Source organism: Silurus meridionalis, chromosome 16 (assembly GCF_014805685.1).
Source record: "Silurus meridionalis isolate SWU-2019-XX chromosome 16, ASM1480568v1, whole genome shotgun sequence".
NCBI classification, from domain to species: Eukaryota; Metazoa; Chordata; class Actinopteri; order Siluriformes; family Siluridae; genus Silurus; species Silurus meridionalis.
In genome coordinates this window covers 9,530,384-9,557,210 of record NC_060899.1, presented here as the reverse complement: position 1 = coordinate 9,557,210, position 26,827 = coordinate 9,530,384, and the positions used below count along the sequence as shown (strand labels likewise).

The window sequence follows — 26,827 nt, the reverse complement described above, 5'->3', positions numbered from 1 at the left end:
CGCTCAGTAAGGAGCACGGCTCTCTCGGTAAGGAGCTGAAGCCGGGACCACCGCGCTCCCGTTCCTCGCATAACATTTAACAAAAAAAATGCATATGTGCACTTACTAACAGCAGAGATTCACCAGTATACAATACAAACACCTGTAGCAGCTGTAAGGTATGATTTTTCCGCCACTTTCGCGAGTTCTTCTGCGGCTGCACAGTGCCCATCAACATAACAGACGTTACAATTTCTAATTTTTCCCCCCTTGTGCTCGAGATATTAGGGTTCGGCGACATAAAAAAAAAAAAAGTCGACATAACCGATAAAAAATGCTTAGAAAAAGCGAGGATTTGGTGGTTCCACTTCAAAAACGTCGACTTAATAGGGTTGTCGAGTTAACCGAGGGCAAGATAACCGGGTTCCACTGTATGTATGTATATATATATATATATATATATATATATATATATACACACACACACACACACACACACACACACACACACATATATACACATATATACACATATATACACATATATACACATACACACACACCCCCACACACCCACACCCACACACCCATTGCAACCTTGATACTCGCGGGGGTTACGTTCTATGCCCCTTCGCGAGTAACAAAAAATCTCAAGGTTATGACACACCCTTTGTGACCCAGTAATGCAATATTAAATCAAAATGGGTACTGTCAAGGGAATTGTACTGTACTGTAAACTCAACAAGAATTGTGAATTACTTGTTTGTTTTATTGTTCTGTCAAATGTTTCATTTACTACTTTAAATGAATGATACAATAATAAGTTTATATATATATATATATATATATATATATATATATATATATATATATATATATATATATATATATATATATATATATATATATATATATATATATATATATATATATATATATATAAATATATATATATATATATATAAGAGAGAGAGAGAGAGAGAGAGAGAGAGAGAGAGAGAGAGAGAGAGAGAGGGAGAGAGAGAGAGGGAGGGAGGGAGGGAGAGCTAATATTGCAATACCGACATTTTTTGCTGGCAATTGTTACTTTTTTAAACCAATTAGGCAGTGCCTGTGGTGCCAGAAAGCTTTACATATTAAAAATGAAAAATAAAATAGAATCGCATGGTATCAAACTAAGCCTCCAATCCCTGGAGAGAACTCTGACTAACAATAAGCTCTGGAGGAGACAGAACAAGGCAAGTAAAGCAGAGAAGCCTCGTTTACACACCAACAGCTTCAAACTTCAGTCTGACAACATGGTTACCAGTGGATGCACCAGAAATGTTGGATGTTTACAAGAAATACGTTGGAATTGCGAGAAATAAAGTCGGAATTAGGCAACATTTTTGAAACACAGATGATGCTGCAGAATGAAAAATAAAAGAGCAGGGACAAAACAGTGAGGGGCGAGGAGAAGATTCAGACCAAATAATTTAAATGTTTGTATTTTGCATTTTGATGTAATATGGCAATTAAAAGCATTTAATGGGTTCATCCTTCACAGATATCCTTGTATGTAATTTCAGAAATAAAAATTAAAAAGACTTAATTTCTCTTGTATATCTTGTATTGCTCTTTAATAAAGAAAAAGTACTTTTTATCCGATTAGAAATCGAGTATTATATCGATTATTCCATTGAACAGTCAATCTATGAAATAATCAGTATAATACTTGATTACTAAAACAATCGATAGCTGCAGCTTTACTAAAAAACTCTTCTAATACACACTCCTTGAGTTTGTCTTCACCTGGAGAGTTTTAAAATAGTTTAGCATATAAATCCCATGTCTACTTGACATACCGTCTTCCCCAGAAGGACACATTAGTCAGCATTTCCTGGAAGAGCTGCTACAAATAATTCTGCAATTTAATGGTACTGCCACACACTGCCAGAATGCATCCCATAGGCAGTAACAGGAACACACCATTTTAGACGTGGCCCATAATTTTTATTATTATGAAGGTATTCAAAATGCATTTTTAAAGTTTATATGCCATGATTGTTTTTTGTTTATGATAAAAACCTTCACAGACAGTCTTTATTTCTAGGGCGCATTCTTAAATATTATTCACTTCTCCTCATTAGCTTTGATGCCTTGGCTGATATCAAGCCACACATAATTGCTGTATGACTTCTCTGTTTTACCACAAACAGCAAAAAGAATTGGTCACAAGTATTGATTTGATTTGGATTTTACTTCTGTTCATTTACTTTCCATTATGTTAAGTGATAATAAAAAAAAAAAAAATCTATCAAAACTTTTTTTTTTTTTTTTAAAGCATTCTTACTTTACAGCATTTTACATCACACCTGCATAAAACTTTGACACAGTACTCTGTTTTATATAAAATGTACACACACACAAAATTATTAATTATATTTTTTGGATGACCTACTTCAGCATCTTGCATAGACTCATATTTAAGGGACTCTAAAACAGGATGTAAATCCCATGCTAGCTCTTGGGGAATTATGGGAAATAAAAGAGTGCCCCATTTATAATAAATCACTGGTTATAAGCAACGAATATTTGCTGCTCATCATTCAGGGGTGTTTTCTGGATTGGTTGCATGTTTGGTTTCAAAGGGCCAAGCTAGAGTTGAGCACTCCTCATTTAAACAAAGACAAATCCCTGCCTGTGGTATTTGGCAAACCAGCTTTGTGCACATAAACCATTTCTGAATGTCCTTCAGTTCCAGCAAGTCCAAGATAACTACTAGAGTTTGACCGATATGGGTTTTTCTCTTCCTGCTGCCGATATTTAGAAATCAGAGCAGCCGATGGCCTATATATGATGGCGATTTTTTTGGCAGATTTTCTTTTTTTCTCCCTTCATTTCATAAAATCTAACACTTATATGGATAAAAAAATTATACAGAAATTTGCTTAAATTAAAAATCTTTTGAACAACACAAGCCTCTCCAATCACTGCAGTTGTTACCAGGTTTTTGTACCTAGTTGGCTAAAGGATAGCTAACAATGCAGCTTCAAAAAAGCAGCAGGATATCTAACCAATAAAATATATAAGGCTAGATTTTAAAGCCTGGTATAGACCAAGTGGACGGTCAGCTTCAGTTTTTTAGGCTCTAGCTGGACGTCATCAGCTGTTTTTCGGCTGATTCTGCATGACAAATCTGTGGCAGAGTTTGTCAGTGAGAAAGAGAACTCTGAGTGACTATTCACAAACAAACAAAACACGCCTTTTGTCATTCTTGTCTTTGTAACTGAGCAGTAGGGATGCACCGAATATTCGGCCACCGAAAATCTTCGGCAGAAAATGGCCCAAAAGTACTTTTCGGTTTTCGGCCGAAAGACTTTAATCACCAAAACAACACGGCCGAAACAGTTTGTTGTGATGATGCAAACAGAAACCACGGCCCGCACGTGCATGTCTGAAGCAACATGTCTGCGGCGTGGACGTATTTCAGTATATCTGAGAAAGACCCACTGATAGCGATTTGCAAAACATGTAATGCCAAAATTTCAAGAGGGGGTGGGTCTGCAAAGACTTTCTCCACGTCGGGTTTAATTTATCACCTGGAATCCAAACATCCGATCGCTATGCTGAATATGAGAGAAACGCGGCACAGAAAAGCAAAACCCCTCCGAGCACGCGCACGTGCTCAGCACGTGTCTGTAGCGGACGTTTTTGAAAAGTTTCCCATTGATATTGTTTATTGTTGTATCTTTAAGCAGTTGCACTTGTTCTGAATGCACTTTGTTTTTATGAAAGAACATATTTAATTTTACAACCTTTCAGCAGGACAGAGGGCCTGTACATTATTATTCAATGTACACATGAGTGCATTTAAGTTAAACATTTAAGTTTAAATTTTAATTTATTTTATCCTGTGCATTGTTGCAATGTGCTATAAATAAATATTTTCATAATTTGTAATTGATTTATTCTTTGAAACTTTAATATTAATTCATGCAATTGAAATGCCTTGATTTTAGTAAGATTAGTACACAGTCATAGCCATAAATGCAATGGCTAATAATAATTGGCATAATTTCTTTCGGTGTTTCGGTTTTCGGCCTTGTTTTCCTTTTTTTTGGTTTTCGATTTCGGCGAAGGATTTTTATTTCGGTGCATCCCTACTGAGCAGACATGATTGAAAACGCTACACAATTCCATTAGTAGTGATTGTGGAAGGTGTAAATGCTGTTTGTTTTATATATTTACAGTTCTATCTCTTCTGGTTTCCCTGTTCGGATGAGGAATTTAGACTACTGCCACATGCTTGTATGGGAAAGTTATGTTTTCTCACACAATCGCAGACCTACACGCACGGTTTGCTGTGTCAGATGCACCTGCGTAATTTGCAGCACAATAGTCTGATGGCGATTAATTTTAAAATGGCAACAACAAAAAAAAGAAATCAACCCGATTAATCGCCCGACTGAACAATCGGTCGACCTCTAATTAATACTGCTTGTAGCTGCAAGCAGCAATCCTAGAATCCTTTATTATAAACAAGTAGAGCACATAGAAAGTAGCCTGGTTGAAGTGAATTGGTGAGTGCAATAATGTTAATATCCAAATATTAAGATTTTTTGTGTGCATTATCATTAAATGTAGCATCAGAGGGATGAATTGTGTGACCTGCTTCAGAATTAAGGGCACTTCTCTTTGTTCACCTTTAAGCTGAAAATCTTAATATTAGCAAGGTTGGATGGATTATGAAGGTAACAGTATCATGATGTCTCTTGCCATAAGAGAAGCCGAGGCCACCTATAGATACATTAAAACTATAAGAAAGTTAAAACCTTCATCTGTACAAAGCTATTAGCAAATAAAATAGCAAATGTCACCAAGGAAAACCAACAAATAGGAAACCAGAGTGCCACTGGTTTCCCACTTCTTGAAACATGTTCATCTCCTCTCTTACACTGAGATCAAGATTAAATTGTTTATTATAATTGTATTAGTAGTGCATACCACATGCAAGGCGAGATCAGAACAAGATCATCTCCTGAGACCACTAACAACATAAAAAGTCAACAGGCTGACCTGCTTGTTATCTGCCAAACAAGCTCAAGCATGTGAGACCAAGCTACAGCCTGTGTAGGTGAGTCATCTGAGCAAAGCCTCTTTAAAAATATTTAAATGTACCCTAGTAAACTCACAACCAATGCTGTGCATCACATGACATTTCAATCCCACTCAGGCCATTGCCAGGTCAATGAGAGCGGCTGTCAAAGCTATTTTAGAAACAGTCAGCATTGCATGCAAGGTAACAAGTCCATTAAGCACTATTTAGCCTGCTATTGAGAGGGAATTTAACATGCCAGTTCATCTTCTGGTCATTATCTGCCTTAATAATAAAAATCACCAAGGGGTGATTAGTGTGAATCCTCATTAAAAAAAATGGCACCATAATAGAAGAATGTACTGCAAGCAATTGAAGATAATGAAACTAGCACTACTTACTAGGAAAATAAACCTAGCAGGTACAAAGGACCTCACAGCAGCAAAAAAAACAGAAGATAGCTTTAGAGGAATCTATGAAGACTGATTCCCAGTGATGGGTCTTTCATGAGCAATTTGTTCATTTTGAACGAGTCTTTTATATGATTTAGAAGAACGAGTAGTCTCAAAGAGTGATTCATTCCATTTTTTACTGTACGCGACTTCCAGAAATCTCCGTAGGTTATGTACAGGAAACTGAATTGAGTAGTTTACCTCTTGACTCTTCTAGTCCAAATTGTGTGTTCTTTTGTAACGTTACTCCCATATATGCAATGCAGTTATATAAAAATATAAAAATTACTGGAACTATAGTCAAAGCTGGGAGATCTGCTTATTATCCGTTATAGATTAGTTGATTAGGCTTTTTATTTTTTAACGTTAGCATGCTGCATCCCTTTTTTGTTTTAAGCATTTGTCTACTACAATAGTTAACTTCAAGCGTGATTTACTGCAGCTTTACTACGTTCCAATGCTTGTTTTCAATGGTTTTATATTCAATTTAAGAATATATCATTTAATTATTATAAAAAATATATTATTACAATGATATCTATGCAAATAAACAATATATCTGTTTTTAAAACAATGTTGTATAAGCATGGTTGTCAACTTGCCATCTGCAAAATACAATACAAATGTTAATTTACCCGAATTGCCTCACCTTGCAAACACAAATGCTGTTTTTTTTTTTTTTTTACACAGAAAGAAACTACCCAGCATGAGTGAATTTGTTCAAAGGCGAAATCCCCCATGGACTCAACAAGCAGCCACTATAAACTTTAAAATGTCTAAATTTCAAGTACAACTTTGTACTTAAATACCCGGAATGAGTTTTATATGGTTATAATAAGCAAATTATCAGTTTTAAAATATAGATTTTACCTGATTATTTGAAGAAGAAAGCTCTTCCGATTAATCAATAATAAAAAATTTAAAGACTTTAGTTGTAGCCTTATTTCTGATTAAAGGAACAAAATTATGTGAATGGTTTATTAACTGAAAAGAAGTCACTAAATATCACTACTGATTACTGTAGTAACAAACTGTTACTACACAGAACTCCATATGGTCTACAAGTGGAGCAAGAGCACAAGAAATAATGAATGTATGACAGAAATGCATTGTTATAGGGAGCCAATTTCAGAAACACCCTGTGGATGGGATTGTATGAGTCATGCCCTCACATAGGTTTTCTTACCACACGTATGCTGATGACACTCAACTCGTCATTTCTTTCCCTCACCTCAGATACCACAGCTTTCCGCTCATATCTCAGCATGCTTGCCGGACATATCTTTGTGGATGACTGCTCATCAACTAAAACGCAACCATAGCAAAAAATGAAATGCTGGTCATCCTAGGTGATTCATCTCCGGGTCAGGATCTCATAATAACCCTTAATGACTCTCTTCTCTCCCCTTCAACCACTGCTCGCAACCTTGGGGTAACTATAGACAATCAACTGTCCTTCTCCTCACATGTTGCTAATGTGGCTCATTCCTGTTGACTCCTTCTCTACAACATCAGAAGGATTCGACCATTTCTGTCCACACAGGCTGCCCAGGTGCTTGTTCAGTCTATGGTCATTTCCAGACTGGACTAGTGCAACTCTCCGCTGGCAGGTTTTTCTCTGAACGCTATTCGTCCACTGCAAATTATCCAAAACGCAGCTGCACGACTTGTGTTCAACCTACCCAAGTTCTCCCACACCACCCCACTGCTCCCTCCACTGGCTTCCAGTGGAAGGAGCTGCATGTATCAGATTCAAAACACTGGTGCTTAACTACAAGGCCATAAATGGACCAGCACCATCTCACCTCGGAGACCTCATCACACCTTGCACTGCACCACAATGTCTGAGATTCTCCAGCACTGTTTGACTGGTACCACCTTCTATCAGCGGAAGAGGAAGGTAAACCTCAAGGCTCTTCTCTGTTCTGGCACCGTTCTGGCATGAACTTACCCTAGATGTCTGAACATCAGAGTCCCTGGCTATCTTCAAGCAACAGGTGAAGAACTAGCTCTTCCTGAAACACTTTTCAAGTTTACTTTTTTTTTTTTTTTTTTTTAAATAAACAGTTTTAGACTGATTTATCTTAAAATTGTAATCTAGCATAGCAGTGTAGATTTATTTATTTGCTAGAGACTCAAAACACTTTTGTATGTCGCCCTGGACAAGGGCGTCTGCTAAATGCGGCCAATGTAAATGATAATTATTTGTTGTAAATACCACATCATACGTCATTTTATGACTTTGGTTGGTAGGTTTTGTCATGCGTGAGCCTTTTTACAGTAGGATAAAAAGCCGATTCGCAGCGCCCCTGGCGGTTATAGAGGGTAAGACAAGAAGCCGCATTCGGTCTGAGGGGGCGTGACGCTTACAGAAGCTACTGTACAAAACCAAACAGCAAACAAACTCGAGACGGCAAAGTAACTTTTAAGTCAAAAAGTTAAACACGTAGGCAATTCTATATTCGCTGCTTAGTTTAAAATCTGTTAACACAAATGTATCATTTTGCTTTTCAGTTATACGTGTGCAAGCAGAAGATTCCGGCATTGAGTTGAGCATGGGGGAGGGGAGTGGCTGTCCGGCCCTCTTTTCCTCTCCTTAAACTTTGAACAAGTATAAGTCGCCATCTTAAAACAAACGCATATCACCTGCAACTGTGCTTTAGAAAGAGGAATAATTATAAACATGTCATTTTTGACAAACAAACGCTGACCTTTTTAGTACTTTGTGACAATATTGTGGATTCAATGAGAAATGTTGATGTTTTTTGTACGGTTTTCTGTATAACAAATACGTGCACAACCCTACAGCAACAGCCGGGCATGTTTCAGTGTATCGCATTAAGCTGTATAATATTACTCACCTTTTTTTTGGTGTAGTGCTTCTCTCGACCTGAAGCCAACTGGTTAACATTAGGACAGGGTTCTTTGATAGGCTCGTGAGGGGAGCACGTATCCACTATTTCGCTATCAAACCCGTTTAATGTCACGAGTGATTTCTTTTTTGCTACAAATCCGAGTGTTTTCGTTGGAAAATGCTCACTGTGTTTAGTAAAGTAGTTTCCCCCATACAAGACGTTACCGGCGCAGGTCCCTCTCACACCGGCTGGGTTCTTATCGAGGAGGCGCTTCGAAGTCATTTTCAAACAGGCCAAGTACATCTAACGAAGAATAAGAAGTCGATAGATTGTACACCCTAACAAGGTAAGATGCATTTAAAAAGAGTGAGGGTCCTGACTACAAAGACTTTCGAATGAAACCCTAAAACTGCACGATTAGCCGAAAGCAATCCAATTTTTAGCCGTTTAAAGGGAATAGCTGAAATTATTGTTTTGCTTCTCTCCCTGCTCGGACCAACGCCACGCCCACTTTCCGCTGCGCATGCAGCCGGGCGAGTTTTCACATCGCCCCGCCTCCTGTTGATTCCAATTGGCTTTTGCAGTAGATAAATAATCTATTTTGGCACGCGGCCACTGAACAGCCGTCGCTGATTGGACGATTCGGAAACTGTCAGTCTTCTTCATTTCGGCGAGGGCCGGGGGGGTGTGTCTCTCTGTGTTTGCCGGCCGGTGCCGACTGTTGGGAGAGAACAAGCATTGACACAATCCCTCTGTTGCGTACAGAAGCTTGAATTATATATTATAATTTTATATTATATCATTATATAAATATGATTTATAACAGCTTATTTACAGCACATTGTCCTGCACACAATGTCATAGTAAAATTAATGTATTAATGCACGGAAGGTGCAAAAATAAATAATACAACGAGATTTTCGAATTAATATGTTCTTTTTTCAATTCTATTCAGCTTTATTTGTATAGTGTTTTTAACAACAAGTATTGTCCCAAAACAGCTCTACGTGTTATGAAGTTGGAATGTATAAGTTTAGTGCCTGTAAGTTTGTTCCTTAAATTTAAGTTTATCCTTAATGAGCAAGCCAGTGGCGACTCTGGCATCCTCATCTGGGTGGCAAAATGTCCAATCGTTATAATTCCATCATTGTTGAGGTGCACATTTAAGCGTCTATCGCTAAAAAGTGCACCTCAACAATGATGGAATTATAACGATTGGACATTGCAGAACATGCAAACTGCGACTAAACAGCTATGTAACGTTAAGATAACTGTGATAGAAACTTAAGCTGTGTGACCAATGTGTAACCTTAAGAAAGCCTTGAAATAACACTTTAGTGAGGTTTCAAATTGCTAGGGGGCAAAAAGATTAGACATTGGAGCAATGGGAAAAAAAGGTCATGTCTGATGAGTCCAGATTTACCTTGTTCCAGGATTATGGGCGAATCAGGGTAAGAAAAAAGGCAGATTAGGTGATGTGGTCAACATGCCTATTGTCTACTGTGTGGGAAGTGGGGTTGGTTCAGTTGGGCAGGTCTAGGTTCAGCAACATCACATGCCCAAAAATAGAACATATTCACAATGACAATGCCAGGATTCTTCGAGATCAAATTGTGAAAGTGTAGGTCAGGATTTTCACACATGGTTTGCCCACCAGACTCTAGACCCTAACTCCATTGAGAATCTTTGAAATGTGCAGGAAAAGACTTAAAACAGTAGTGACAGAAATAAATGCTGCATATGCATAGCATAAGCTTATTGAAACAATGGAATGCAGTTATTAAACAAAATAAAGCGGTCCAACAAAACAGTAGTGTGTGATTTTATACATACATACATACATACATACACATATATATATATATATCTACAGTACAGACCAAAAGTTTGGACACACCTTCTCATTCAAAGAGTTTTCTTTATTTTCATGACTATGAAAATTGTAGAGTCACACTGAAGGCATCAAGGGCTATTTGACCAAGAAGGAGAGTGATGGGGTGCTGCGCCAGATGACCTGGCCTCCACAGTCACCGGACCTGAACCCAATTGAGATGGTTTAGGGGTGAGCTGGACCGCAGAGTGAAGGCAAAAGGGCCAACAAGTGCCAAGCATCTCTCGGGGAACTCCTTCAAGACTGTTGGAAGACCATTTCAGGTGACTACCTCTTGAAGCTCATCAAGAGAATGCCAAGAGAGTGCAAAGCAGTAATCAAAGCAAAAGGTGGCTACTTTGAAGAACCTAGAATATGACATTTTTCAGTTGTTTCACACTTTTTTGTTATGTATATAATTCCACGTGTTAATTCATAGTTTTGATGCCTTCAGTGTGAATCTACAATTTTCATAGTCATGAAAATAAAGAAAACTCTTTGAATGAGAAAGTGTGTCCAAACTTTTGGTCTGTACTGTAGACAAGAACATAATTACATGATTTGATAATCCTGGATGTGCCATTTGATCTCGAATGTAGTTAGTTATATGAAGAACGGGCTGAGGAATGTATCTTTTTGTTGATCTAAATAGCTAACCTAGGTCATTGTTTTAAACAGATTCACTTACAAATTATAGGGATTTCGGTTAGTTTTTTTGTTGTTAATTTTTTTTTTACCCACCATACTATGGCTGTAGCTATCGATTATTTTTGTAATCGAGTATTCTACTGATTATCGTTTAATCTTTATGAAAGAGCAATACTGAATACAAGGAGGAATAAGACAGGTCTTTTTAAAATGAACAAGTAATTTGTTACCATTTTAGAAAAAATTATTGCTGAAATTGCAGACAAGAATATTTGTGAAAACTAAACCCAATTAGTGCATTTGAATTGTCATGTTACATCAAAATGCTAATACAAATAGCTAAATAAATCATAAATAAAAATATTAAAATACATTTCGGAGTACTTAAAAAAAAAAAAAAGGAAACGCACAAGGCACATTGTTAGACAGAGTTCCGTCCAGGAGGCTTAGTTTGATACCATGCGATTCTTTTGATTGTTTAATGTGTAAAACTCTCTGGCGCTACAGAGGGAGTGACGCTGCCCGGTTGGCTATAAAACCCTCGGAATTGAGCAAACCTTTTTTTTTTTTATGTTTTTTTTTAACTGTTTATCATTCTGCAGTCTTCTGTGTTTACCTGGTTCCCTGGTGGTTTAGTGGTTAGGATGCAGCGCTCTCACCGCTGCGGCCCGGGTACGATCCCCAGTCAGGGAACCAACCCCAGCCACTTTCAGTGCCGGTCCCAAGCCCGGATAAATGGGGAGGGTTGCGTTAGGAAGGGCATCCAGTGTAAAAACATGTGGAGGATCCGCTGTGGCGACCCCTAACGGGAGAAGCCGAAATAAAGTTTAGTCTTCTGTGTTTACCTGTCCAGAGTTTAGCAGGTGGTGCATCAGTAATAAAGGTCTGTTGGAAACACAGTGCTCTGTGTGTAGTTAAATGGACTAAACTAATTATTTGCCTCAATGATTTTTTTTTGTATTCGAATTACTCGAGTTATTTAAGGAATCGTCTCAGCCCTACACCATACAAACATTTTACAATTATTGTACATATTGCTTTAAGATGCAATTTTATTACAAAACATTATTAACAAATTAATACATTATTATATAGAAAGGAGTACAATTATTTTTCATACAGTTTAACGTTTTTTTCAAAAGTTAATACTAAAATCTATTTCAACATTCAGGTGCACTAAGGTGATCCTGTACTATTTCATAAGACAATAATTTTAAAACATTTGCACACAGCATTTAAGTTTAGAACTGAAAGACTGCAATACATATATACAAAGTATATCTTTGATCAGCTCATGAAGCAGCAATACCATGGGGAGTTCACTATCTTTAAATCACACTGGAATAATTATATATATATATATATATATATATATATATATATATATATATATATATATATATATATATATATATATATATATATATATACACACATACACACACACAAATGCAGTTAAGTTTCATTCTGATGCATTGCAATATTTGTTGATACAAGGCCCATGCTTTAGTTTTGATAATTGGGTGGGATTCATGGTAAAGTGACTGAAATCTTAAAACTGTCGCATGCATGCATTTGGGTTTGCACATCCATATTGTTATGAAAAACCCATGCTGATGTGTACTGTGTGATTCATCACTGAAGACAATATTGTATGAAGTTTCCTTTTGGCCTGCTCTTTATTTTGCAATACAAACTATTTTCTGAAAGACTCAAGTCTGAACATATATCAGGAACACATTATTTTATATAAAGGTTATTTTCCTTCAGAAAGAATACCAAGTAAAAAAAAAAAAAATGTTTTATAAAATGCGTGCACACACAAGTAAGATTGACCAATTTAAGAACAAACATGGCATGGCAGTGGTGCTATAATTCTTAACAAAATCTAGAAAATAATTATACATTTTATTTTTGAAAATCCAGAAAAGCTCATAATATTTAAGTTCATATTTCAATTCCTAAAGAATTTACAAAAAACTTTTACATTTTGCACTATATTCTGCTCTGGACTCGATCCCTGAGCTAATTATTAAATTAATATACCTTCTCAGCTGCACAGAATTTTCACTTTCATACAAATTTTTTAATATATTTATGAATTATTTTAAAGTGTATTAAGACACACAGTGTATACCTCCAAGACCCAATTCTAAATCCTAAATTATTTCTCAGATGTGCCATGCTAACGTGCAGAAAGACTACAGCAGGAGTCTTTCTCCTCAAAGACTGTTAACAGTGACCAGGGCTGGTGCTAGATTTACCATATTCTGTGTTTAGGCCAGCACCCACATGTTGTACATTTCCAGATTTGGCACCAAACAAAAAGTGGAAGCTGCAAGATAGTTAGCACTTACAGACTTCAGTTCTATGCAAAGTTAACACACAAACTATCATGAAAAACATCCGTTTTAGGAAAATAGAAGTTAACCATAATAAAGAATACATTTTCAAATAAATTCAAACTAAACTGCAATTATAATGACCAGAAATACAAGATGAAATATAAATAAAATATTACAAAATAGAGCCTAGGTTTTTATATTTTAAATGTTGACCTGTATACTATACAGTATAAGACAGACAATTTTTTATTTAAATGTATAGTTCCTACATATGTGTGTGTACACATACACATATATATACACAGTGGTGTGAAAAAGTGTTTGCCGAGCATGAACTGCCTTTTTAAGCGTCATGCCACAGCATCAATAGGATTTAGGTCAGGACTTTGACTAGGCCACTCCAAAGTCTTCATTTTGTTTTTCTTCAGCCATTCATAGGTGGACTTGCTGTTGTGTTTTGGATCATTGTCCTACTGCAGAACCCAAGTTCGCTTCAGCTTGGGGTCACAAACAGATGGACCGAAAATTCTCCTTCAGGATTTTTCAATAAATAGCAGAATTCATGGTTCCATTTATCACAGCAAGTCTTTCAGGTCCTGAAGCAGCAAAACAGCTCCAGACCATCACACTACCACCACCATATTTTACTGTTGGTATGATGTTCTTTTTCTGAAATGCAGTGTTACTTTTATGCCAGACGTAATGGGACACACACCTCTAAAAAGTTCAACTTTTGTTTCAGAGTATTTTCCCAAAAGTCTTGGGATCAAGTTTTCTGGCAAAACTGAGACAAGCCTTTATGGTTTTTTTGCTCTGCAGCAGTTTTCGCCTTGGAACTCTGCCATGCAGACCATTTTTGCCCGTTTTTCGGAATCATGAACACTGACCTTCACTGAGGCAAGTTAAGCCTGCAGTTCTTTGGATGTTGTTGTGGGGTCTTTTGTGACCTCTTGGATGAGTTGTCGCTGTGCTCTTGGGGTAATTTTGGTCAGCCGGCCACTCCTGGGAAGGTTCTCCACTGTTCCATGTTTTTGCCATTTGTGAATAATTTCTCTTACTGTGGTTCGCTGGAGTCCCAAACCTTTAGAAATAGCTTTATTAACTTTTCCATACTGATGGAACTCAATTACTTTCTTTCTCATTTGTTTCTGAATTTCTTTGGCTCTCGGCATGCTGTCTAGCTTTTGAGGATATTTTGGTCTACTTCACTTGGTCAGGCAGGTCCTATTTAAGAGATTTCTTGATTGTGAACAGGTGTGGCAGTAATCAGGCCTGGGTGTGGCTAGAGAAATTGAACTTAGGTGTGATAAACCACAGTTTTAACAGGGGGGGCAAAATTTTTTTACACAGGGCCATGTGGTTTTGGATTTTGTTTTCCCTCAATAATAAAAACCTTCATTTAAAAACTGCATGTTGTGTTCGCTTGTGTTATCCTTTACTAATATTTAAATTAGTTTGATGATCTAAAACATTAAAGTGTGACAAACGTGTGACAAAAATTCAGGATTTTTTCACACCAATGTATATAGCTTAACATAAAAAATGGAAAGAAATTAAACATTGAAATAAAAAAAAGCATTTTCAATGTTTTATTCCTCCCAATTATTATGTTGGCTATAATAAATGTCTAAACAGCTTAATTATGCATTCATTGCTTTTGACAGCTTGATATTAACAAATCATGTATTTTACGTTGCAAAATACAGCCCCAAGTCCAAAAACATTGGGACCCTGTGTAAAATTTTAATTAAAACAATGAAATAAATGCAATCTTATAAACCCATATTTTATTCATATTCATAGTAGAAAACATAGAAAACATATCAAAGCTTTAGAAAATGTGCAATAAGGAAATAATAAGGAAAAAATTAATAAGTTAATTTGGTTGGGACTGGGCCATGTTTACTACTGTTTATGATCCTGTATACATCTGGGAACACTGAACAGTTATAGTCTAAATATCTTCTTTAACTTCTTAAAGAGACTCTGTCTTTCTAAGATTTTTTTCCCCTGTCATGATACGGATCTGTTGCCAGTTAACCTAATTATTTGCAAAATGTTTCTTTTGAGTCACCCCTATTTTTCTAGCCTTTTGTTTCCCCCTTCCCAACCTTTTTGTAACGTGTTGTGGCCATCAAATTCAAAGTAACCTTATTTTTTCCCCACTTAAACATAATTTCTCCAGTTTAAACATTAATGATCTTTATGTTCTGTTGTGAATAAAATATGGGGTTATTTTTTATTTTAAAAAATTTAATAAATAAATAAAACTTAAAAACTAGTAACCTTTAAAAAAAAAAAAAAAAAATGATAACCCTATCAAAAAAAGAACACCCCACCACCACGACCACCGCTATAATACAGTCTTCCCTGTCTAGCGCGGTTGTTACGTGCCAAAACCGACCGTGAAACCGGATTTCCGTGATAAATGGACGCCACCCCAAAAATGCTTTTATTTTTATTTTTAATCCATAAATCATCCTCCCACACTCTTTAAACACACAGCAAAAACATTTGCAGGAATATAGTGTGATGAATTTTGTGTAAATCCTTAGAAATATCACATTTATAGTGAGTACTGTAGTACAGTATAGTACTGTAGCATATCCTATGCATTGTTTCTCTGCTTGTTTATTGGTCGAGTCCTATGACATCAAAAAAGGGTCAGAGTCAAATATACACATTACTGCATTCTTTATTTTTATTAACTAAATCTGTTGACATATGTCTTTAACTCCACCTTTTTTTTTACGTCAGAGGCTACTACAACCAATAAATAAGCGGAAACCTAGGTTTCTTGCTACTCATTTCTTATGATGACCTGAATTCGGGACCATTCATGAAACAAATTAGTTCTGTGCCAAATTGAGAACCGCGATTAAGTGGGACCGCGAGTTTCGAACCGCGATAAATTCAGGGACGACTGTATTTTTTATTACCTTTATAACTTTTAGGTCTGTAGAAAACCCCAATAGATACATATACATCAATCTATATCATCTAAAAATTTGCATACAACACAAATACCCATTAGAAATAAAATACCCTAAATTGGTGCAAAAGAGTGAATAAAGATGACTAATGGTAGAAAAAGATCTGGTGAGTTCTTGATGAGCCTGTTCATTAGCCCATTGCAGAAAAGCAAGATTTGATGCTTTGCTTATCTATAGCCCTGTGATATACATCTCCATGCCATCATTAAAGGTGAAGATAGTTGTGCTGCTGCTGGTGTTGGTGCCGTGCTTCACATCTCCAATGCTCTCATAAAAATTCTCGCAATTCATGGTCTTTTCTGGTCCCTGCATAGGCCCACAAGACATATTTGGCTTCACTGTACTGCTGCACAGCATCTCTCTTTTCTGCATGGGATTAATGGTGGCATAGGGCGGGTCCGAATCAAGCACTTTAGACCAAGCATTCTCTCTCACTGGCTCATAGCAGTGCTCCTCTGATGGCATTGAAATTGGTCCCATAGAACTCTCTTCTCCACATTCTATTTCCTCACTTATCTGCTGTGTTGACCTCACAAGTTTCTTCTTCAAGGGTTTACATATGGTGGAGTATGTTTCAGTGATCTGGTGAGAGAGAAAGCACAGGTTAAGAAACCCAAAATTCTGTCAGAATTTTGTCAAAGATAGTTTAATATCATCCTGTGAAGCAAAGTGCTTGTGCACAAGGAAGGGAATAATAATTCTTTTCTCGAAAATATCTGTTATTTTGAAACAAAGAGGACATTTCATTATCATAAATAGAATGATAGCAGAGGAAGTGTACGTCTTTTCATTAATAAAATTGTTTGCGTAATTAGGTATTCGCTCAATCCCCTCTAGACCTGTCTAAACATGTACTGTGGTTTGCGTGCGTGTGTGTTTGCTTTGAGTTTGCAGGGGAATGTGTGCTAAAACAATGTGCTTGCATACAGCAAGATTATGACCCACTTTAACACTGAGAGGTAGTGCCAATGTAAACAGTCTTATCTTCTGGGACTGGCTACAGTGTTATCTAACCGCCAGATAATCCTGTTAAACTTTTACCACAATAGCTGACCAGAGAGGACACGCATCTCAAATTGGGTTAGCTGTAGAAAGATAGACACATGCACACATAAATGGAGAGATGCTAATATTATAAAGGATCTTGTGTATGAGGAATGTTTGCCCCTTAAATTCAAGTGGCATGTAGATGTGTAAATAGAATGTATATTAAGAATTTAATTCAGTCACAGTGACCATAATGGCCTTTTTTGTCAGTACAAGGACGATCTTCTATGAACTCCAGATAATAGCCAGGGGTGGTGTTTTACCTTTGGAATACTATCTTGTACCACAAAGTGAAACAGTAACCTTATGACCTTATAAAATGCCATTATCAATGGTCATTGTTCCCTTTGATACAAATTAATTAAAATACTAAAAAACCCTGAGTGTTTCCCTCACAAACAATAACAAATCTTACGACTGGCTCTTCCTCAAATGTGCACTTTGTTTTTGGTTCATTTGAAAAAAGATGCGGTTCCATCGGACACAAAGCCATGTGCACTCCGGAATGAAAACTGGTTAATGTGAGGTGGATGAGAGAAAACAGTACGGTAAGTTGAAAATCAAACTTTTTATTATTATTATTTGTACAAGCGTCTTAACTAGTAATTATTTTTGAAGTTCCAAATAAAATGTTATTAATATTATGCACAATAAATGTTTATTTAGTTTCACCAATTCTCTGCATGTCTCCCACTTACTGTGATTACATGTATTATTTTGGCCCCATATTGGTATCCGCTAGATTGCTTTCTCAAAATCGGCAATTAAAAATCCTATATCGGTTTACCACTACTGATGACCCCTCATACGGTGTCCCAAAAATTTAAGTAGATAACAATTGGATGCTTGAATAGCTGATTCTCTGACCAAATACCTACATTGTAACTCAAAAAGCACTGAAGCGTGTGTATTGAACATGTATTAAAATGTTCTGCAACATGATCCTTCTATTGCACTGATGTCAGTGTCAGGGTGCGAGCGAAAACAGAAGGCGGAAGCCGGAGTACAGCTCGCTCGAGTTTTAATACAAGTGTGAGGGAGAGAGAGAGACACACGAGCACACACACACAGACGCGCACACGCGCACACACACATACAAGCACAAGCACACGGCAGTGCTTATGTTGAGAGAGTCCGAGGTGCGCTAGCTGACCCGAGATGCGCGGGGAGGTGAAGCACGGCCGGTACGGGATTGTGGAGTCCGGACAGAACGGAACGGAAGACATAGACCATAGCACAAAACAAACAACCCATACACACAGTACGTAGCGTCCAACACATTCAATAACGAACGGGGATAGGGAGTGAAAGAGGAGCTTATATAGAACCAGGGTGGAGTGATGATGAACCCCAGGTGAGCGTGATTATGCCTGGAGCTCCAGAGAGAGCGGAGGCCTGAGTGATGATGAGCTCCAGGTGTGCGTGATTAAACCTGGAGCTCTAGGGAAAGCGGAGGCATAGAGAGCCACCAAAGGGGGCGTGGCAGGTGGATCCCTGACAGCACCCCCCCCCCAGGGGCGGCGGCACTTGACGCCCCAAACCACCGATGTCCGGAGGGCCAGGGCACTCGGAAGAAGACCCCGGTGTCCGTCCAGGGTCGAAAGGGACCTGGTCCGAACCGCCCTTAGCAGAGACTGGGGACGGAGAGACGCCTTCAGCGGAGGCCAGAGGCGGAGAAACGGCTCCGGCATAGAACAGGGACCAAGCGGAGTCCAGAGGCTAAGCGACCTCCACGGCAGAGACCAGAGACGGAGTGACGCACTCGGCTGTAACCAGGGGCGGATTGATGCCCGCTGTGGAGGTCTGGGGCGGAGTGATGTGCAACACAGAGGACGGGAGCGTAACGACGTCCACCCCGGAGACCCGGAACGGAGTGACGCCCTCGGCGGAGACCTGGACCGAAGGGGTGTCAACCATGGAGGTCAGGAGCGGAGTTATGTCTGTAGCGGAGATGTACTCAGTGTAGACCGGGAGCAGAAAAACGTCCTCGGCGGTGTTTAGAGGCCGAGTGACGACCACCATGGAGAGGAGGAATGAAGTGACGCCTTTGCCGGGGCTGCAAGCCATGACGACGAGTTCAGAGAAACTCAGAAGTGTGTTGTCATCCTCCAAAGGAACCTTGCGTAGAGACATCGTCCGAAAAAGGACACGGAGGTGTTACGTCACCCGGAGAGGAACCCGGAGGCGAAACATCGCCTGGAGCGGAATGCTGAGACGTGACTTCGCCTTTTGGGAGACTTGGGGCTGAGACGTCTTCGTCGGAGGAGCTCTTAGGCGAGACGCTGCCATCGGAGGGGCCCGGTGGCGAATCGTCTTTATCGGAGGAGCTCTTAGGCGAGACGTCTTCATCGGAGGAGCTCTTAGGCGAGACGTCGCCATCGGAGGAGCTCGAAGGCGAGACGTCGCCATCGGAGGAGCTCGGAGGCGAGACGTCGCCATCGGAGGAGCTCGGAGGCGAGACGTCGCCATCGCAGGAGCTCGGAGGCGAGACGTCGCCATCGGAGGAGCTCGGAGGCGAGACGTCGCCATCGGAAGTGTCTGGGACCGTGACATCACTGCCGGATGGCTCTCGAAGCAACCGGGGGCTGTCAGAGGAACCGCATTGGCGGTCGGAGGTGATATGACCTCCTTATTGCATCCAGGCGGCGGTGCGACGACCCTCTTGCGACCAGGCAGCTGTTCGACGTTCATTTCATGGCCAGGCAGCGGCACGTCGTCCCCTTTGCGGCCAGGCGGCGGCACGTCTTCCCCTTTGCGACTAGGCGGCTGTTCGATGTTCCTTTCGTGGCCAGGCGGCGGCACGACGTCCCCTTTGCGGCCTTGGGGCTGAGCTGAGTGCACTGGGAAGCTCCGGGGCGGAACGGAGCTGTCCTGGAGGTCCTGAAGCGGAACAGAGCTCGTCTGGAGACCTTGGCGTGGAACTGAGCTCGCCTGGAGACCTTGGAGCTGAGAGGAGCTCGCCTGGAGGTCCTGGAGGGAGGCCGAACTCGCCTGGAGGTCCTGGGACAAAGCCGAGCTCTCTTTAGGATTCTGAAGCGGAACAGAGTTCTCTTCAGGACTCTGAAGCGGAACGGAGCTCTCTTCAGGACTCTGAAGCGGAGAGGAACTCTCGGAGACACTCTGTGACAGAGAGGAGCTTTCTTTGGAGGCCTGGAGCGGAGCTGAGCTTTCTGTGGAGGCCTGGAGCGGAGCTGAGCTCTCCTGGAGGTCCTGGAGCGGAACTGAGCTCTCGTGGAGGTCCTGGAGCAAAACTGAGCACTCGTGGAGGTCCTGGGGCAGAGCTGAGCTCTCGTGGAGGTCCTGGAGCAGAACTGAGCTCTCGTGGAGGTCCTGGGGCAGAGCTGCGCTCTCGTAGAGGTCCTGGGGCAGAGCTGCGCTTTCCTGGATGACCTGGAACGGAATTGAGCTCTCCTGGACGACCTGGCACGGAGCTGAGCTCTCCTGGACGACCTGGAACGGAGCTGAGCTCTCCTGGGCGACCTGGAACGGAGCTGAGCTCTCTGTGGAGACCTGGAGTGGGAAGGAGCTGTCCTGGAAACCCTGGAGCGGGAAGGGGCTGCCCCGGGAATCCTGGAGCGGGAAGGGGCTGTCCTGGAAACCTAGGAGTGGAACAGAGCTGTCCAGGAAACCCTGAAGCGAAGCTGTTCTCTCCTGGAGGTCCTGGAGCGGAGCTACGCTCTCCTGGAGGTCCTGGGGTGGAGCTACGCTCTCTTGGAGGTCCTGGAGCAGGCTGAGGATCTCCTGGAGGCCCTGGGGCGGAGTAGAGCCATCCTGAAGGGCCTGGAGCAGGGCGGAGATCTCCTGGAGGTCCTGGGTTGGAGCAGAGCCATCTTGGAGGGCCTGGTGCAGGGCCTGGAGCAGGGTGGAAATCCCCCGGAGGTCCTGGGACGGAGTGGCGCTCTCTGGGAAACTCTGGTACGGAACGGAGCTCTTCGGTAAACACTGGAGCGGAATCGTGCTTTTGGTAATGGGAGAGAGATGGTGGAGATCTGCGGTGACCAGAGGCGCTCCACAACTCACTGGCCAGAGAAAGGGATTCTCCAGACAGCAGTGAAATGTGGAGGGCGATCTTGTCTGCTTCAGTGGGGTAAGAGGATGAATAAAAGTCTATATATTCACCGACGCTCCGTATAAATCCGCCCCACTCAGCCCTGTCGCCGGAGAAGCGAGCTGGGAAATCCATGACATCATCACGGGGGCGTGGCGCTGCCGAGCATGATCCGCGTGAACCGGCAGCGGACTTCCAGGTTTTCCCCGAGGCGGAGCTTGGCTGCCGCTTCATCATGGCAGAGCGAATCCTACCTCCGAGGTTCGGTTCGCGCCGGGACCACGACGGTAATTCGATCATTCTTTTTTTTTTTTTTTTTTGTAAATTATATCCTTTTCAGGAGGTTCGTTATTCTGTGCGAGCGAAAACAGAAGGCGGAAGCCGGAGTACAGCTCGCTCGAGTTTTAATACAAGTGTGAGGGAGAGAGAGAGACACACGAGCACACACACACAGACGCGCACACACACATACAAGCACAAGCACACTACAGTCCTTATGTTGAGAGAGTCCGAGGTGCGCTAGCTGACCCGAGATGCGCGGGGAGGTGAAGCGCGGCCGGTACGGGATTGTGGAGTCCGGACAGAACGGAACGGAAGACATAGACCATAGCACAAAACAAACAACCCATACACACAGTACGTAGCGTCCAACACATTCAATAACGAACGGGGATAGGGAGTGAAAGAGGAGCTTATATAGAACCGGGGTGGAGTGATGATGAACCCCAGGTGAGCGTGATTATGCCTGGAGCTCCAGAGAGAGCGGAGGCCTGAGTGATGATGAGCTCCAGGTGTGCGTGATTAAACCTGGAGCTCTAGGGAAAGCGGAGGCATAGAGAGCCACCAAAGGGGGCGTGGCAGGTGGATCCCTGACAGTCAGTCTATAGCCCAATAATAAAAAAAAAATAGTATGCACAGATCAGACATAACATTATGACATTATAACATTATGACTGGTGAAGTGAATATACTGATTACCTCTGGCACCTGTTAGCAGTGTTGGGGGTAACGCGTTACATAATAATAGTAACGCGATACTTTATAAATGTACACATTAATATCTGAGTTACTTTTTTAAAAAAGTAATGCGAGTTACTTTTCAGTTAAATTATTTTGCATAAAAAAATCAATACTGAATTCAAATGAACGTAGTTACGTAGAATCGCGCACTCATACATTCGAGCAGCGGGAACAGAAGCTGGTCAGAAGCGGAGATGGCAAACCAGAGCATTACATTACTGTGATGGAAGTATTCTTATTATTTTGAAATAGTCGAGGAAAAGGAGAAAGGAATAATGGTTAAGTGTAGATTATGTGTTGGTGAAAAGCTCTTGTCAACTGCAAAAAATACCACTTAAAAAAAAAAAAACAACCATCTGCATGCAAAGCACAGCACTACAGATGTGTGTGTGTGTGTGTGTGTGTGTGTGTGTGTGTGTGTGTGTGTGTGTGTATAATGTTGTATATATGCAACATTATGCAATGTTGCATATATGGAAATGGAGACTTTCCACCTCTGCAGCTCTATGGACTGCTCAGAATAAAAGGTTTCCGTGGGAGACACATGTACGATGCCATCGCAGCGGAGATAGAGAGCAAATTCACAGCTCATTTGCTCTTGGTGGGAAGATAAACTGCCACGGTCACTGATAATTGTGCGAACATTGTAAAAGCGTTCAGAATGTTTTAAGCTGATAATGAAGCAGAGAATGATGTAGACGAGGACGAGGTCATATTTACGGAATTGCATGATGTTTTACGAGATGACAGCGAAAGGTATATTCTCCCTCCACATCACCGGTGTGCAGCCCACACCCTCAACCTTATATACACGAACGATACTTACATTCCTGACGGCGAAGGCAGATTGCAAAGCAGTGTACAGAAGTGTGAGTGGAAAGAGTTCAGCCTTGTGGTCAAAATTTAGTCGATCATCTTATTGTTCTCTAAGAAGTTATTAAGCATTTTAAATATTTAAGGAATTTCTTTTGCCCTAATAAAACTTATTCCTTAATGGCACTTATCTATATTACACCTGTTACACCTGTAAGGCGTGAAAGAGATACAAGTAACGCGAAAGTAATGCAAAAGTAATATAACGCATTACTTTCCATAAAAAGTAACTACGTAACGTAATTAGTTACTTTTTTGTGAAGTAACTCAATATTGTAATGCATTACTTTTAAAAGTAACGTTGCCCAACACTGCCTGTTAGTGTGTAGGATATATTCAGCAGCAAGTAAACATTTTGCCCTCAAAGTTGATGTGTTAGAAGCAAAAAAAATGGGCAAGTGTAAGGATTTGAGCGAGTGTGACAAGGGCCATGTTGTAATGCCTAGACGACTGGGTCAGAGCATCTCCAAATCTGCAGCTCTTGTGGGCTGTTCCCAGTCTGCAGTGGTCAGTATCTAACAACATAAGTGGTCCAAGGACGTAACAGTGGTGAACTGGAGACAGGGTCATGGGTGGCCAAAACACATTGATGCTCGTGTGGAACAAAGGCTGGTCCATCCAACAGAGGATCTACCATAGCTCTCATTGCTGAAAAAGTTAATGCTCTTAATATTCGACAGGCTAGAACTGTTTTGGTTGGGGACCAACACAATTTTAGGCAGGTGGTCATAATGTTATGCCTAATTGGCATAAGTAAAAACAGAATGGAATAATTTTGTAAATCTCATAAATCCACATTTTATACACAATAAAACTTAAAAAACATAAAATGTTTAAACTAGGAAAATCTATCATTTAATTTAATAGAAAAAATAAGTTTTTTTTTTTTATTTGATGGCACAAAACATATAAAAAAAATGGGACAGGGTCAGGTTTTCCTATGTAGCATCCTCTCTTGACGAGACCAGTTGCAGGAGGTTTGGGAGAGTAGAGTTGTCATATTCGTGTCTTATAGAAAATTCTAATTGCTTAACAGTTTTAGGATGTCTTTGTCAGATTTTTCCTTTCATGAGTTACCATATACCAGTCTGAACTTCAGGCAGGCCAAGTTCAGCACCTGGACTCTTCTACTATGAAGCTATGCTGTCTTAATAGATGCATTATGCAGTTTAGCATTGTTGTGCGGAAATTGATTGGTGAACCTCTGCCCATCTTTACTTCTAAGAGACTCATACTCTTTTTATACCCAAGCATGTTACTGATCTGTTGACAATAACCTAATAGTTGCAAAATGTTCTTCCAGTTGTTTTCTTTTAACAACACTTACTTTTCCAGCCTTTTGTTTCCCCTCCTTTTTGATGTGTTACAACTATAAAGTTAAAAATGTAATTATTTTTTCCCTTAAAATTGTATATTTCCTCAGTTTAACATTTGAAATGTTTGCTATTTTCTATTGTAAATAAAAATGGGTTATGGGATATGTAAATCATTGCATTCTGTTTTTATTTTACACAGCAACCTAAATTTTGGAATTGGGGTTATACATGTTATCAGGGTCAGAAGACATAACCTTTAGCAGGAACTTAGTGTTCAGCCACAGTGTCAGTCTGATCATCAGTCTACGCAGGACTAGCATATTTGCTTGCATCCTCTCCTTTAGAGAGATGATTGAGGATGTTGATAGGACATTGGCTTGGAATGCAGTCACTTGAAACAGTCCACACCAAAAGGAACGGAGTTTCAGAGCAATGAGACCACTAACAGTGAATGTCACAGGCTCACTACTTCTTCACTACAGAACTCAAGTTTGCACTCAATGACCACTAAATTACACCAATACACCTGCTTATTCATGCAGTTATCAAAGCTTCAGAATGATAACTGCTCCTCTGCTCCTCTGCTGGTGGGCCTGAACTCTGAACTCTTGCTGTATATAAATTAGAATAGCCTTTTTTTGTCATATATACATTACAGCAGCTTGGCGATACTGGGGCTGGAACCCCCAACCTTCTGATCAGTAACCCAGAGCCTTAACCACAGAACCAATGGTGTATGGCTTCTGTCTTAGCATCAATGATTTCAGGTGAGCCACATCTAACAATAGGTCAGTCAACCACTTGAAACTGCCCCTTTTCTGGTTTTTGAAGAGCCCAGACACAGTTCTCCCAAGCATATATTGATGGATTTTCAAACTTAAACTCCCTTATGTTGCAAAGCTTATGGAAACTGGAATTAATAACTCCACATGCCACAAAGAGCCTATTCCAATTCCCTCGAGGCTGAAGGTCAACTATATAAAGACTCAGTGGAGACAATGATTACATGATGTAGATCAGCTATGAGTGACCTAAGCCACAGCCAGCCAGCCAGGTAAGACTAGGTTAAAACCTGTGAGAAACTCAACTAAGGAAATCTAAACTAAACTATACTAAACCATTAGCCTCTGTGTAAGATAGCTTCACCTATAGCTGGAGTCACAGGCTGTTAGATCAGAAAAATGTCTAAGCACACATTAAAAAAGATAATATATAATGACTTGGATTATATATGAATTACTAAAAACTGATATTTGATAACAATATGGAAAAAAAAACCCATGGTCAACACAAAGCATGCCATCCCACTACTGTGGGTGCTAAATTGCAAGTGTGTATAAATTTTTAATATCTGTGTGAAAGACATGTTGATAGTTGATAACAGCTTATTTTACAATAACAGCTATTGTTCATGATCGCTTACATGGATTTGCATAAAACCTGAAGGATAAATAGTATATAAGACAATATTGTGACGCCATATGCAGTTTGGTCAAATAAGTGCATCTGATTTAGCTGATAAAGCTGAAATTTTATATGCTCCATTTCTGTGCACATTTTTAAGGATATTTTTCATGATGACTTAATTAATGTAAAAATTTAGCAAGCATTTGACAAGGATCCCATTTCTCAATCATTTTTAATAATTTCACTACTTATCAAAAACCTGTTGAAATTTACAAACAACTTGACTGCCTCATATCAATCAATTTGAAGAATCCAAGCTATCTTACTTTGACCCGAGTCTTTCCTTTGAGTCTCACGTGAATAACATCACCAGAATCGCCTTCTTTCACCTTAGAAATATTGCTAAGATTAGAAATATGATGTCGTTACAGGATGCAGAAAAACTGGTTCATGCTTTTGTTACTTCTAGATTAGACTACTGTAACGCTTTACTGTCTGGGTGTGCGAGTAAGTGCATCAATAAGCTTCAGTTAGTCCAGAATGCAGCAGCAAGGGTCCTCACTAGATCTAGGAAATACGACCACATCACCCCTGTTTTAATCAGTCTACACTGGCTCCCAATCAAATCTCGCATTGATTATAAAATATTACTACTGACGTATAAAGCACTTAACGGTCTCGCACCGCAGTATCTGAGTGAACTTCTGTACCAGTATGATCCTCCACGCCTACTTAGATCAAAAGGTGCTGGCTATCTGTTGGTTCCTCAAATAATGAAGACTACAGCAGGGGGCAGATCTTTCTCTTATAAAGCCCCACAGTTATGGAACAGCCTTCCAATCAGTGTTCGGGACTCAGACACAGTCTCAGTGTTCAAGTCGAGGTTGAAAACGTATT

At 40.2% G+C, this 26,827-nt stretch overlaps 2 protein-coding genes across 4 annotated transcripts in view; both read right to left on the bottom strand.

The window, feature by feature from the left end:
* Positions 1–9,116, bottom strand: part of slc2a4rg (SLC2A4 regulator) — a 50,483-nt gene extending 41,367 nt beyond the window's left edge. Inside the window, exon 1 of the mRNA XM_046869669.1 lies at positions 8,370–9,116. Within this exon, the coding sequence (XP_046725625.1) occupies positions 8,370–8,666 (297 nt within the window). The 5' untranslated portion in view covers positions 8,667–9,116. The remainder of the gene's footprint in view (positions 1–8,369) is intronic.
* Positions 9,117–14,594: 5,478 nt separating this feature from the next.
* The window catches only part of LOC124399109 (lck-interacting transmembrane adapter 1), a 50,279-nt gene continuing 38,046 nt past the window's right edge, over positions 14,595–26,827 (bottom strand). For all 3 annotated transcript variants that reach the window (XM_046869829.1, XM_046869830.1, XM_046869832.1), the window contains one exon: positions 14,595–16,801. In XM_046869829.1, the coding sequence (XP_046725785.1) occupies positions 16,391–16,801 (411 nt within the window). In that variant the 3' untranslated portion in view covers positions 14,595–16,390. The remainder of the gene's footprint in view (positions 16,802–26,827) is intronic.